Genomic DNA, 16572 nt, shown 5'->3' on the forward strand with positions numbered 1-16572 from the left:
TCTTCCCTACCACACCCTTCAAACCAGAATCCAGCGTTTAACACTACTGTTATGAGGCAGAAATAGGTGTGGCGGTTGTGTCGCCGGAGTCAAACCACAAAGGGGTAGAACCCATTCAAATATACTCTAACGTCGTCCTTCTCTTTGCAGAAACCGCGAAGCATGCGTCGGTGGTGGCGGTGGCGCGCGCGGCGCACGTGATGCCCGCCCGCAGCATGGCGCCCCGCGTGGCGCTCTTCTTGCTGCTCTGCCTCGTCCGCTGCGACACCAAGACCGTGCTACAGGATAAACTTGGTGAGTTACTTTGATTTTAACGTCACACGTTGACGTCATCAACCCATGAGTGCTTTAGATATTATACCGTATTAGCATCATCTACTCTTTAATGACTTATTTATTACATGTTACTATCGAACTAAAATATCCATGAGCCATATCCCTACTACATTATATGTAATGATACAATATAGACTTTTCTTAAATGATTACTTCTTGAACAATTCTTAGGTATATAGGTTTGTTACTTTAGGTAGGTGTGTTTCCTTTGCCAAGAAACATATGATAATTAATTTATGTTGTTCATATCTAGAAAACGTAGAGAGAACAGTTATAAATATTAATGGTTACTTGCTCTCAAAGACAATATTTGACATATGAACAATAGAATAATCTCATTCACAAGGTTCCATCGTAAAAGACATCCATTATTTAGAGAATGGGTGTGTAAGAGTGTAACTAGTTGAAATATAGAGTTCCACTACTAAATTTGTCTATGAAGAATGATAGAGCGCAGCGTAGCGATGTAGGAGATGACTTTTGGCTTTCTGCCACGCAGGTTATTGCCCAGATTGTTTATTTAATTTATTCATAAGGGCCGATGAACGTTGAGGTTGAACAAGATAGTATATTTTTACTGAGTCTCCTCCATGGCCGGTACCGCTATTATGGATGCAATTTGTGCTAAGACTGTGCTATTGTTTAAGAAATTGAAGTCACATGAACAATGAACATGAAAAGTGTCACTGTATACGAGTAGATATCTTTAATAAAGAAGCGCGTCACAGATCGGAAATTTACCTAAAACCGAATGCAGGTGCATAGTTATTGCTGAGTATGTCTTCGACTCTCCGACTCCGACTCCCTAACCAACTTCTAACCAGAAGCAGCTCTTGACTCTGCTTTTATAAGGAAAATAGTTCAATACCATTTAAACCTCTGATAGACAACTGCGCCACTGTGCCACTGTAGTTGAACTATGAGGGTCCTACTTTTCATTAATGAGTAAAAATATCGACATTTTATTAAATATATTCCACAAACTCAATATAAAATAACGATGTGAGGCAACTCACAGAAAGTTAGCATCTAAAAGTTTGGGTTGAAAGTGGTTGAAAGCTAAAAAAGGCGCGGCCGGGAGACGGTTCCGTGCGAGCGATCAAAGCGCTCGTTGGCTATTATATATGTGTAGTGTCACCATCATAATGATATAAGCAGGATATATATTAACCGAATTATGCCTCCCAAGAGAGAATTATTATAAAAAAATCCCTGGACGCTTCAAATTATGAATAGCTTATATCATTCCCACACTTAAGACAAATCTTTCCTTGTATGTGAAATACGCTCGAAACACATATCTCCGCACTCGGTTAAAATGCGGGCTAACTATATAAAAATAATAAATTTAAACTATCAACTCACTAAATTCCTTAATGTCGCTCACCACACTCACTTCTTATCTTGTAAAATGTCGTAAATGTCCGTGTAAGAGAGTTTTCCTCACCACATCTTTAAAGTTAAAACACAGTGATATACTGTTGCTTCTTATGGTGGTGGTGATGGTAGTAAGCGATAGACCAACTTACAGTGACTGCCTTAAAATTGTACCTCTACCGTCATTAAAAAATGACAAAATTCTTTACAAAATTTCAATAGATATATATATGTATCATTTACATATTCATTGTACGTTACGCTATTTTATTCACAATCACATACATTATATTTAAGTTTAAATTAATCAAATATAGAGATAAATTCAAGGTGAGTGGAATACCGCAGATCATCTATTAAATTCAATCTCGCCCGGGCTGCCACTTGCAAAAACAGATTGAGATAAATCGTTCAGGCTAATCTATCAGACTCGTGATTGATCTGAAAAAAATGTAACCAGTGAAATCCGAAATGAGAGAACTAAAATAGTTACAGACGATGTATTATAGTACTCCTATGTATTATAGTAGTATGTAGTATAGTTCTCAAGTTCATATGATTTTTAAAATAACTTTTTGGTCAGATCTAGAAATTTTTTTTAGACAATATTTTGAAGGTGGTTGACGATTTACCTGTTCTGTTTGACGCCAAATAACAGTAGTGTTAAGCGCTGCTTTGTTTTGCTTTGAAAGGTGAAGTAAAGGAGACAGGGAATGCAATGCATCTGTTATTAACCTTAGGTGGAAATATACTCTTATCTGCTATTATTCTTCATTATAGATGTCCATGGGCATCAGTAGGCACGTGTACTTGCCATCGGGTGTACTGTATTCTCGTTTCTACTTCAATATAATATTTAACAATAATTTTAACAAAAAATATATATTAGTAATCGGGAATAATCGAATCTTGTAATACGTTATATGCATATAATGTATAGCGAAGTACAGTAATGCCTACGTGCTTATTGTTTTAGTGTTTTAACACATTATTACTTTGTTTTCATAACCAATCCTATTTGGATGCGTACAAATTCCTCAGTACAGCGAGACCACAATAAAATCAGGACATGTCCCACATTTCCCCTAACGCATTGCCACCCCAATCCCACAAGTAGCGACACAGCAATACTTACCCATAGCCCCGTCCGAGCATTTCGAGCATGTCAAGGCGAACAAAGCACGGCGCAGTTTTATAATAAACTATGAACCGGGTTCACTCGTGCAGCTTGTTCTGTGGGGTTGTTGCTCAAACATCTTTTGTGTATAAGCTTGTTTTGATGTTTGACAGTTCGGTTTAGGTCGAAGTAAAGTTCGAGTAGGTACCGTTCACTTTGTCTGCTTTATAGGTTATCTTAAGCGCTGCTGTAAAAGAGACATTTGCATGCGTTTATGAAATAAGTGGCAATTGTCACATAAGATCTCTTTATGATACGTGGCATTACCCCCTTTTGGAGCACTATTTTTTCTATTTTAATTGCGATAGATGTCAGAAATTCATAAATGACAGTGATAACGAATTGTCAGGTTCGTCCAAAAATTCCCGAGGTCGGAAATTTGAGAAATTAATTCGGTAAAACCAACTTTCAAATTAAATTTTTGGAAAAGGGTTAAGCTGGTGAACTCCAAGTTTGTTTCTTATGTTTCAAAATACTGAAGGCATGTTAATCGCAAATGCGTGTCACAACACAATTTGGCAATGTTGAGTAAAACTCTAAAATAAGCAAACAATAAATATTTTTTAACTCATTCAGGGTAATATCTTGAAATTTTACGGCTGTGTACCGAATCATTTTTCATACAATTACGACTCATTTTGGGGCATTAAACTAAATATACAAAGCAGATGGCGGACCCAAGTGGTTTATGGCTTAAAAAATTTTTGAAAGTTGAATTACGATTGTGAATGTCTGTTTTTATTACATCTAAATGCGTTTGTGGCCGTAACTTGATCGTTTTACGACTTTCGCTGCCGTGCTAGGAAATTTACAGCCGTGTTCCCGCGAATTTTCAATATTGTTCATCAATTTTATGCGAAAAAGTACGGTATGAATATACGTTCTGTTCAAAGTATTAAATTTTTGTCTGAACACATGTTACGCGCTCGTCTGGGGAATTTCGTCCATATTTGCGAATATTTTTCATAACATATTTTATTTTGTTAATGGATTGCGTATTACGAGCAACTTTCATGTTAAATATCTATAAATAGGATAAGTGACTTGTTATTTGAATAAAGGGCGACCATGAGCAAAATATTTTTACTTATATTTTTACCTATAAAGGTTTTATTTTTGGAAACCTTATTTATTAGAGTCGGACTTTTTTCACTATACAAATACCATTTGCATAGTATTATGTGGGGTAACATAAAATATTATTATGTGAGTTTCTTAATCTCAAGCATTACTAATCTCTTGTAGCCATTTATCATCTTACTTAGCTTTCTATTTATCTATTTACGCAACATAGGATTTACTTAACTGAAAACTTCGGCTCCTGTGACCGGTATTCAGCAATAATGGAGTAATATGCAGGTGTCCAAGTAAAAATTACTTAGTAAATAATGTCAATGTTTAATATAAGTGTATAGTATAAATGGATGATTCATGTGAAATTATCTTAGTCTTATATAAAGTTTCAGCTTCACTCAGGCACAAGACAATATCTTAGAAGTTGTAGGAAGTTTTTATTTCATAAAAGTCGTAAAGTTTTTTCGTCTAAAAACATAAGCCTATTTTTATAAGTTACCAAAACCCATTTCGTGCTTTCGAACTCAATACAACTGAAAGTAAACTTTAACACTAAAATTACAATAAATATACAGATAAAGTTTAAGATATTTTTATTTTTTATAAAGTAGTATAAATATTTTTTTTCCTTTCCCACATTTATACTACGTTTGACCTATTAGTTCTTCAATGACTTTTTGTCTTGTTTTTAAATGCAAAGAATGACAATATTCAAGCTAAAAATAACTCTTTCAAAGGTTTTCTTGTTATAGATCTTAACATTAAAACCCTACGAAGAAAGAATACTTAATATATAGTCTCAATTACAATGACATCATTATTATCCTTTGGTTTGATTTTTTTGTAATAAATGTACATAAACATAAATGCACTTAAATCACGGCACACATGCAGCAAAGTACGTATATAACGTATTAATTGAGATTATCACTTAGGGTAACGACACCTGATACCGACGCTCCGTCGTGCCGTACTACAGGCGTGTAATGTCCGCATCGCGTGCTGTCAAGTCATTCCGCTGTTTATCAGCGAGCAAGAGGCGTTTTCACACGGTCTTCGCCTTCGCCAGCCGTTGCGGAGCGAGAGAAAATCTCTGCAGTAATACTGGCTATGAACGTTTAGCACGCTTAAGGAATAACACACTAACTAAACGCAGGTTAAGTGAAATAAAGGCTGAGAATTTCCAGCCTTATTTGAAACGCTCCGTTTTTTATAAGCGTATGTATTTATAATCGTCAACAAGCTTAAAAGCGCATAACCTGACTTAATTTCCAAGAATTTTATCAAGCAAGTAATTAAGTAGACAATTATTGTCAACGCAAAAACAATGCTTTAAAATTAAGTTACTCCCATAATTTCAACGAATACAACAACAAATTTGTGCAATGTGCATGTGCCAATGAATGAGAAATATATATATATAATATATATATACCCTGGAAAGGCATTATCCTCAATCTCGTAAAAAAACTTAATAGTTTAGTGTCCGTAAAAAGTAAACGAATGTCCTGTAATGTATCTGTTACCTACTAAGAAATTGTAGCAAGCAGTGATCACGTAGCCGCCGTAAATTCGTAGCACACGTAGCGCGTGTAGTGTTCGTAGCAAGCGTAGCAGTTAGAGCTAAATAAAGAGAAATCGTCGTGCACCGATACCGGACACGCGTCGATCGAGACTGGATGAATGACCTTTATTGCTTAGGATGTGACCGTGTACTGTTCACATTTATAATAACTAAATGTTTTATCATTTTAATTATAATATTTTTATTTATACGTCCTTTACTGCAGTATTTTAACTGAGTTGATATTTAAATTCTTTCAATTTTTAGGTCACCTAACATATTTGTGTATATATATAAGCTTTGGTATTGAATATGAAAATTCATATTCAATACCAAAAATTAATATTAATTTAATTGAATATTAATATAATAAAACAATTTGTTGTGATATACATCATTTAATAGATTCTGATAATGGATTTGGGCTATTATGAATTTTTATTGGTTGCCGTACAAAGAAACTAGTTCCGTTATGTATTCGTTATAATACGTACTTTTAATGTAATGAAATAGTTAGCCAGTAGTTTTTATTAATAATACTGACGTGCTTTTTGTAGCATGGGGCACATAAAATTATGTCATTAGCGGTTACCCATCTATTACTCGACACCGCCTAACATTGCTTAAGTTTGTAGATTAGTTACGGTATACAATTCGAACCTTTACGAAAAAAATATCGAAGAGCTTTTGTAATAATACTTGACTTTTCTTATTAAGTTTGTTTTTGAAGTTATTTCTCTACTAAAATCTATGCTACAGGGCATATTATATAAGTAGAATAATAAGCTACAAACTTCATTATAGTGGACATACCTTAGATAATGTAATCCCACCACATACCACATAAATACCCATACTTGGCGTACCGGTGCAGTGTGAATGATGTGTATATTTCTATTTAATTCCTGCAAACTATTCTGTGTGCGAGAGAGAGCAATGAATATTGCATGTTTTAAAGTACAGCATTATTATTAACCCATTGCTGGTCAAATTCGTTTAGAATGTAGTAGATTCATAGGCCACCACGCCGGTCATGTGTGTATTGGCTTGATTTTATACATATTTATGAACTTTATGGAGTACTCTAAGTTATTTTTTTTATAATATTAAAGTAGCAAAAAAACATGCAGTCAGCCTGATGGTAAGTGACGATTACCGACCATAGATATTTGTAATCAACCCTAGAAAGGATTAAATTTGTGATTCAGGTTGGTGCCAGATGCCTTGACTCCTGAAGACGTTTTCTTTACCAAACCCCTTTAAAGTGGAACACAGCAGCGTAACACTGCTGTTATAGAGCACAAATAACCAACTACCTAAATTAACCTACCTAAATAATCAACCACCTTTAATAAAAGGTTTTCTTACGATGATTTTCACATTAATAAAAGTACTTATAGCCAAATTTCGATACTTCGTCAATATTCCAGCATTAAAAATGTTTACAATTTCAATTGTTGAAATAAAATTCATTTGTATTAAAACGCAGACTTACGTTAGAATCACGCGGTCGGGTCTCGCACTATAACCGATGTTCCAAATTACATTCTAACACAAAGGTTTGTTTTCGGCCAAAATAAACTTATATATTGTCCAGTGTTAGCTTGTTTGGCCCACGCTAAGATAAATTTTTACTTATATTTACTTAGCAACTAAAGAAAAACTGGGACAAGGGACTTGTTCCTCTGTGAACGATTAACAGGTTATACGAAGCAACTAAAACAATTGAAAAATGGTGTATTAAGTATTTAGTAGGTAACATGCCTTATTTATACCAAATAATAGCATTGTTAAGCGTTGCTGTGTTCCGATTTGAATACTTACCCGAGGCATTCTTAACCCTCACTGGTAGCAATCTGCGTCTGTTGCCGACTTCAGGCAGGAAACTCTTATCTGGGATCGCTTGCAAATGTCCTTGGGTAGCATTATTGTTCCTACTTATAGATTTCTTTGCATTATTTACTGAAAGGAAAATAACAAGTTTATTTCACAATTTATATCGGTTTTTAATCTTCAACAACATAAAACCTCGTTACGCCTTGAAAATATTTTATTTAAAAAATTATTATGAAGGTTTCGTTAGAAGTATACAATTGTAATAAACCCCTATACATATAAAACATTTAATTTAATTACATCTCAAAAAAGTATTCAAAATATATTTTTTGGAAAAAAATGCCCTATCTCAGCCGCTTACCCGCTCGTGATGAGCCACAGCCGTGAGGCTCGCAGTCCCCGGGAATATAGTTATTTTGGCGAGAGACAAGCTGCCGAATTGGCTTGTTGACTTATCGAAGTTCACGTCGAGGTCGCAAAGACTCTGTTTTCTTTGAAAACAGTAACTGGTTTAACATTAGAACTTGAACAAGCTGGGGGAAGGGAATAGGGCATTCGCCTTTCCCTTTCTCGAAAACCAGTTACTAAAACATTTAAACCAGTGGTTATGGATATTCAGAATCATTATTGTTAATTTCAAGCGTTGATTTGTTAGCTCTACATAATTTACCTAGGCATAAGGCACACAAGGCACTTGTTGTATAATGTACTTCATGTCTACGGGGTAGAACAAGGTTAAGAAAAAATCATGTCGACGAAGTCCTAATCTTGTCTTTTGGTTAGTTAAAATGGATAATGTATCTGTGTAGAAGTGTTGCTTCTATAAAATATAAATAAATTCCAAAAATATAATTTTAAATATTAGGTATACATAACACTATCCCTGTAGTTCCGGGACAAGAATAGGGCTACGGTATCCCCTGCCTGTCGTAAGAGGCGACTAAAAGGGGGCTTCTGGGGTCGTGGGTGGCAAGAGTGGGAGCTCGAACCGCCCAGCCAACGGCCCCGGGAAGGACGGCGGTATGTGTGGTCGCATACCGTCGTACGCACCAGACGGTGTGGTGAGCGATAAGCTCACCTGGGCGGAGCCCGACGGGGCAATGCGCTAAGAGGACTCCGGTTGCGTTCCTTTGGAGATTCCGGAGTCCTCTACGCAGCGCTGAGGACGGTCACCGGGGGGGTTTTAGTGCGGTAAGAGTCCCACATAACCCTGTGTCGCTCCCAAGGCATCGGGTACCTTTTGAAGGTTTCCCCCTCGTCAACAAAAAAAAAAAAAGGTATACTAAGGTATCTTAAACAAGTACAACCGGTGTCATGCTAAGAGTTCTCAGTTATTCATACACTCTGAACGTAACAAATATATATATGTAAAGAAAAAGTTTACAGAACAACAACATTCGTTTTTTTCCACAAGAAAGATAACTATTATATATATATATATATATATACATATATATATATAAACTTTTTCTTTACATATATATATTTGTTACGTTCAGAGTGTATGAATAACTGAGAACTCTTAGCATGACACCGGTTGTACTTGTTTAAGATACCTTAGTATACCTTTTTTTTTTTTGTTGACGAGGGGGAAACCTTCAAAAGGTACCCGATGCCTTGGGAGCGACACAGGGTTATGTGGGACTCTTACCGCACTAAAACCCCCCCGGTGACCGTCCTCAGCGCTGCGTAGAGGACTCCGGAATCTCCAAAGGAACGCAACCGGAGTCCTCTTAGCGCATTGCCCCGTCGGGCTCCGCCCAGGTGAGCTTATCGCTCACCACACCGTCTGGTGCGTACGACGGTATGCGACCACACATACCGCCGTCCTTCCCGGGGCCGTTGGCTGGGCGGTTCGAGCTCCCACTCTTGCCACCCACGACCCCAGAAGCCCCCTTTTAGTCGCCTCTTACGACAGGCAGGGGATACCGTAGCCCTATTCTTGTCCCGGAACTACAGGGATAGTGTTATGTATACCTAATATTTAAAATTATATTTTTGGAATTTATTTATATTTTATAGAAGCAACACTTCTACACAGATACATTATCCATTTTAACTAACCAAAAGACAAGATTAGGACTTCGTCGACATGATTTTTTCTTAACCTTGTTCTACCCCGTAGACATGAAGTACATTATACAACAAGTGCCTTGTGTGCCTTATGCCTAGGTAAATTATGTAGAGCTAACAAATCAACGCTTGAAATTAACAATAATGATTCTGAATATCCATAACCACTGGTTTAAATGTTTTAGTAACTGGTTTTCGAGAAAGGGAAAGGCGAATGCCCTATTCCCTTCCCCCAGCTTGTTCAAGTTCTAATGTTAAACCAGTTACTGTTTTCAAAGAAAACAGAGTCTTTGCGACCTCGACGTGAACTTCGATAAGTCAACAAGCCAATTCGGCAGCTTGTCTCTCGCCAAAATAACTATATTCCCGGGGACTGCGAGCCTCACGGCTGTGGCTCATCACGAGCGGGTAAGCGGCTGAGATAGGGCATTTTTTTCCAAAAAATATATTTTGAATACTTTTTTGAGATGTAATTAAATTAAATGTTTTATATGTATAGGGGTTTATTACAATTGTATACTTCTAACGAAACCTTCATAATAATTTTTTAAATAAAATATTTTCAAGGCGTAACGAGGTTTTATGTTGTTGAAGATTAAAAACCGATATAAATTGTGAAATAAACTTGTTATTTTCCTTTCAGTAAATAATGCAAAGAAATCTATAAGTAGGAACAATAATGCTACCCAAGGACATTTGCAAGCGATCCCAGATAAGAGTTTCCTGCCTGAAGTCGGCAACAGACGCAGATTGCTACCAGTGAGGGTTAAGAATGCCTCGGGTAAGTATTCAAATCGGAACACAGCAGCGCTTAACAATGCTATTATTTGGTATAAATAAGGCATGTTACCTACTAAATACTTAATACACCATTTTTCAATTGTTTTAGTTGCTTCGTATAACCTGTTAATCGTTCACAGAGGAACAAGTCCCTTGTCCCAGTTTTTCTTTAGTTGCTAAGTAAATATAAGTAAAAATTTATCTTAGCGTGGGCCAAACAAGCTAACACTGGACAATATATAAGTTTATTTTGGCCGAAAACAAACCTTTGTGTTAGAATGTAATTTGGAACATCGGTTATAGTGCGAGACCCGACCGCGTGATTCTAACGTAAGTCTGCGTTTTAATACAAATGAATTTTATTTCAACAATTGAAATTGTAAACATTTTTAATGCTGGAATATTGACGAAGTATCGAAATTTGGCTATAAGTACTTTTATTAATGTGAAAATCATCGTAAGAAAACCTTTTATTAAAGGTGGTTGATTATTTAGGTAGGTTAATTTAGGTAGTTGGTTATTTGTGCTCTATAACAGCAGTGTTACGCTGCTGTGTTCCACTTTAAAGGGGTTTGGTAAAGAAAACGTCTTCAGGAGTCAAGGCATCTGGCACCAACCTGAATCACAAATTTAATCCTTTCTAGGGTTGATTACAAATATCTATGGTCGGTAATCGTCACTTACCATCAGGCTGACTGCATGTTTTTTTGCTACTTTAATATTATAAAAAAAATAACTTAGAGTACTCCATAAAGTTCATAAATATGTATAAAATCAAGCCAATACACACATGACCGGCGTGGTGGCCTATGAATCTACTACATTCTAAACGAATTTGACCAGCAATGGGTTAATAATAATGCTGTACTTTAAAACATGCAATATTCATTGCTCTCTCTCGCACACAGAATAGTTTGCAGGAATTAAATAGAAATATACACATCATTCACACTGCACCGGTACGCCAAGTATGGGTATTTATGTGGTATGTGGTGGGATTACATTATCTAAGGTATGTCCACTATAATGAAGTTTGTAGCTTATTATTCTACTTATATAATATGCCCTGTAGCATAGATTTTAGTAGAGAAATAACTTCAAAAACAAACTTAATAAGAAAAGTCAAGTATTATTACAAAAGCTCTTCGATATTTTTTTCGTAAAGGTTCGAATTGTATACCGTAACTAATCTACAAACTTAAGCAATGTTAGGCGGTGTCGAGTAATAGATGGGTAACCGCTAATGACATAATTTTATGTGCCCCATGCTACAAAAAGCACGTCAGTATTATTAATAAAAACTACTGGCTAACTATTTCATTACATTAAAAGTACGTATTATAACGAATACATAACGGAACTAGTTTCTTTGTACGGCAACCAATAAAAATTCATAATAGCCCAAATCCATTATCAGAATCTATTAAATGATGTATATCACAACAAATTGTTTTATTATATTAATATTCAATTAAATTAATATTAATTTTTGGTATTGAATATGAATTTTCATATTCAATACCAAAGCTTATATATATACACAAATATGTTAGGTGACCTAAAAATTGAAAGAATTTAAATATCAACTCAGTTAAAATACTGCAGTAAAGGACGTATAAATAAAAATATTATAATTAAAATGATAAAACATTTAGTTATTATAAATGTGAACAGTACACGGTCACATCCTAAGCAATAAAGGTCATTCATCCAGTCTCGATCGACGCGTGTCCGGTATCGGTGCACGACGATTTCTCTTTATTTAGCTCTAACTGCTACGCTTGCTACGAACACTACACGCGCTACGTGTGCTACGAATTTACGGCGGCTACGTGATCACTGCTTGCTACAATTTCTTAGTAGGTAACAGATACATTACAGGACATTCGTTTACTTTTTACGGACACTAAACTATTAAGTTTTTTTACGAGATTGAGGATAATGCCTTTCCAGGGTATATATATATATATATATTTCTCATTCATTGGCACATGCACATTGCACAAATTTGTTGTTGTATTCGTTGAAATTATGGGAGTAACTTAATTTTAAATTTTAAAAATTGTTTTTGCGTTGACAATAATTGTCTACTTAATTACTTGCTTGATAAAATTCTTGGAAATTAAGTCAGGTTATGCGCTTTTAAGCTTGTTGACGATTATAAATACATACGCTTATAAAAAACGGAGCGTTTCAAATAAGGCTGGAAATTCTCAGCCTTTATTTCACTTAACCTGCGTTTAGTTAGTGTGTTATTCCTTAAGCGTGCTAAACGTTCATAGCCAGTATTACTGCAGAGATTTTCTCTCGCTCCGCAACGGCTGGCGAAGGCGAAGACCGTGTGAAAACGCCTCTTGCTCGCTGATAAACAGCGGAATGACTTGACAGCACGCGATGCGGACATTACACGCCTGTAGTACGGCACGACGGAGCGTCGGTATCAGGTGTCGTTACCCTAAGTGATAATCTCAATTAATACGTTATATACGTACTTTGCTGCATGTGTGCCGTGATTTAAGTGCATTTATGTTTATGTACATTTATTACAAAAAAATCAAACCAAAGGATAATAATGATGTCATTGTAATTGAGACTATATATTAAGTATTCTTTCTTCGTAGGGTTTTAATGTTAAGATCTATAACAAGAAAACCTTTGAAAGAGTTATTTTTAGCTTGAATATTGTCATTCTTTGCATTTAAAAACAAGACAAAAAGTCATTGAAGAACTAATAGGTCAAACGTAGTATAAATGTGGGAAAGGAAAAAAAATATTTATACTACTTTATAAAAAATAAAAATATCTTAAACTTTATCTGTATATTTATTGTAATTTTAGTGTTAAAGTTTACTTTCAGTTGTATTGAGTTCGAAAGCACGAAATGGGTTTTGGTAACTTATAAAAATAGGCTTATGTTTTTAGACGAAAAAACTTTACGACTTTTATGAAATAAAAACTTCCTACAACTTCTAAGATATTGTCTTGTGCCTGAGTGAAGCTGAAACTTTATATAAGACTAAGATAATTTCACATGAATCATCCATTTATACTATACACTTATATTAAACATTGACATTATTTACTAAGTAATTTTTACTTGGACACCTGCATATTACTCCATTATTGCTGAATACCGGTCACAGGAGCCGAAGTTTTCAGTTAAGTAAATCCTATGTTGCGTAAATAGATAAATAGAAAGCTAAGTAAGATGATAAATGGCTACAAGAGATTAGTAATGCTTGAGATTAAGAAACTCACATAATAATATTTTATGTTACCCCACATAATACTATGCAAATGGTATTTGTATAGTGAAAAAAGTCCGACTCTAATAAATAAGGTTTCCAAAAATAAAACCTTTATAGGTAAAAATATAAGTAAAAATATTTTGCTCATGGTCGCCCTTTATTCAAATAACAAGTCACTTATCCTATTTATAGATATTTAACATGAAAGTTGCTCGTAATACGCAATCCATTAACAAAATAAAATATGTTATGAAAAATATTCGCAAATATGGACGAAATTCCCCAGACGAGCGCGTAACATGTGTTCAGACAAAAATTTAATACTTTATATATATTTATTTATTTATTTAAAATTTATTGCATCACCTCTAAAAAATGTGCAAAAGGGCAAACATAATGCCTGATGGCATTCTCTACCAGTCAACCCTGGGTGGATGTAGAGAATTTGCAGCAGGTGTTACAAAGCAAGAAAAAAATAAAAAAAAAACGACAAACAATAGTGAAAACAGCAGATATTATAAATATGTATTAGAAGTAAGAAAAAAATACATATTAAAATGATTTAATAAGTATATATTATAAAAATATATATATGTATATATACCTATATATAAATACATATAAATAAACTAAATTATATAAACCAAATTTATTATATATATAATTAAATAAATACACATTAATAGTAACGACAGGAGATTACGAGTTCGAAGAGGAATTTAAATAGTGCTCTCGGACAAGCTTTTTGAACACAGCTTTACTGGGGGCTTTACGGATATGCACGGGCAAGGCGTTCCAAAGCAGTACTGCCTGAACAGTAAATGAGAAATGAAAAAAACCGCTAGAATGCAGAGGAACATCGGCTCTTAAATTATTAGACGACCGAAGCGTTTTATCATGCGTTAAAAACCTATACTGGAAGTGATCCTTCAGATAAGGAGGAGTATTTGTATCATTCAAGATAGAGTAAAACATAAAGAGAATCCTAGAATTACGCCTCTGACGAATAGAAAGCCACTTGAGTTGGCTGCGAAACTCCGAAATGTGGTCATATTTACGAAGGCCAAATATGAACCTGATAGAATTGTTGAGAAGGCGTTCTAGTTTATTGAGAAGGGCTTCGGTCAGATCTGGGTAGCACACATCTGCATAATCGATGATAGGCAAAATAAGGGTGTTCACAAGCATTACTTTGGTCTTCACGGGAAGGAAGTGCTTTAGGCGATATAACGATCGCAAGGTAACATTGACCTTACGAGACACTTCTGTAATTTGAGTACTCCATCCTAAAGAGCTGTCAATGTAGAGTCCAAGATTCTTCACCGACTCCGAAATTGGAATTTGCGTGCCGTCATAAATTATTGCTGGTAAAGAATTCCGGTCAACCCTAGCCAACAGTCTAGAGCTTCCTATGATGATAGCTTGACATTTGGCAGGGTTGACTGATACCCCATAGCGCATAGACCAACTTCGGAGAGCACTCAAATTAGTGTTTATTTTACCTATTGCACTGTGGAGATTGTCAATATCGGCTTGAGCATACAGTTGTAAATCATCCGCATACAGATGATACGAACAGTTGATGAAAGAAGTGATGGAGTCAATAAATAGAGAAAATAATAAAGGAGAGAGAATACCGCCTTGAGGGACGCCAGCATCTAAATAAGCCCAGTCCGAGGAGGCATTACCCATACGGATGGACTGCTGGCGCCCCCGAAGATATGAAGAGAACCAATTCAGGGCAGAGGGCGAGAACTGTAAGTGAGTAAGAATAGCTAGGAGAATATCGTGGTCGACTGTGTTAAAAGCGTTAGAAAAGTCAACAAGCGCCATCACCGTCAGTTTACGATCGTCCATCCCCTGTCTGACGTCGTCACACACTCTGACTAAAGCGGTGGAGGTGCTGTGACCGGAGCGGAACCCAGACTGATATACACTCAGCAGGTTATATTTCGATATATGAATGGAGACTTGCTTATGTACACAGGCTTCCAGAATTTTAGAAAGGAACGGGAGAATAGATATAGGCCGAAAATGGTTAGGGAGCGCAGGATGGGATACTTTGGGAAGTGGTCGTACAAAGGCTTTCTTCCAGATAGAGGGATACTGACCGGAGGACAAGGAAAAATTAATGACATGAGTAATTGCTGGAAGAAAGCTATCAATGACATTGGAAATCATAGTCCTACTCACTTCATCGCATCCTACAGCCTTGGATTGGATACTCAGTACAACCTTTTTAACCTCTTCCTGATTAATAGAAGAGAACTCAAAGGTAGGGACACAAGAAGATTGCATTGAAGCAATGGAAGCTATGGTATGGGAACGGATTGTATTGTTCACGATAGAAGTGGAAGTAAAATGACGATTCAAGTCATCCAAGGAAAGAGAGGAACAACAATCCAAAGAAGGTGGCTTTCCCACACCGAGTGACCTCAGAAATTTCCACATATCAGCGGCTGACGAGAGAGAAATATTGGAATGGATATATCGGCGTTTAGCTATTCGTACCATCTGATTGCATCGATTACGCACAGCTTTAAATGCAGCCCAATTTGTTTCAGTGCGCTCCTTCTTATATTTGCGAAAAGCACGATCCCGTCTGGCCATTGCAATACGAATGTCATTATTGAACCAGGGAGCAGGGGGACGCCTCAATTTCACCTCATGCAACGGAGCGTGAGCGTCGTAAAGAGAAAGAATGGCATTGTTAAGAAAAAGGACTTTATCATCCACCGTTGACGCATCAGTTAAAGGGGAAAAATTGATTAACGAGGCATCTCTCTTAAGTTTGCCCACATCCATTCTTGCGAAATTACGCAACTGCAATACAGCGGGGATTTGTTTGGGAGACTTAATTTTATAGGATGTGTAGACAAGATCATGTCTGGAAAAGCCAGGGGCAGAAAGTTGACCATAAGTCACAATGCACTCCGGAGACGCGACGATGATAAGGTCAATCCATGAGTCATCAGTGTTGATATTATGATGAGTAGCTGATAAGGCAAGTGTTGAGAAATTAACTGACTCGATTAAGGATTTGAGTTTTAGGGAACGAGGAGTGCACTTAGACATGTCAGTATTAAAGTCTCCCATTATTAAGCAGT

At 36.0% G+C, this 16572-nt stretch overlaps 1 protein-coding gene and 1 long non-coding RNA gene across 3 annotated transcripts in view; one reads left to right on the forward strand and one right to left on the reverse strand.

Moving 5' to 3' along the window:
- Positions 1 to 16572, forward strand: part of side-II (sidestep II transmembrane protein) — a 544775-nt gene that overhangs the window by 140436 nt on the left and 387767 nt on the right. Inside the window, exon 2 of the mRNA XM_073081158.1 lies at positions 151 to 294. Coding sequence (XP_072937259.1) covers positions 151 to 294 — 144 coding nt within the window. The remainder of the gene's footprint in view (positions 1 to 150; positions 295 to 16572) is intronic.
- Positions 2048 to 3303, reverse strand: LOC140748219 (uncharacterized). 2 transcript variants are annotated; one of them, XR_012102926.1, is made up of 3 exons: positions 3158 to 3303; positions 2849 to 3074; positions 2048 to 2154 (listed from the first exon to the last, which is right to left on the reverse strand). It is a non-coding gene; the product is annotated as an uncharacterized LOC140748219 (long non-coding RNA). The 2 variants fall into 2 exon arrangements; XR_012102927.1 differs by having other exon boundaries at positions 2849 to 3077.

This window comes from Epargyreus clarus, unplaced genomic scaffold, assembly GCF_041222505.1.
Source record: "Epargyreus clarus isolate Ecla_fem2 unplaced genomic scaffold, WU_Ecla_fem_2.2 ptg000015l, whole genome shotgun sequence".
NCBI lineage: Eukaryota > Metazoa > Arthropoda > Insecta > Lepidoptera > Hesperiidae > Epargyreus > Epargyreus clarus.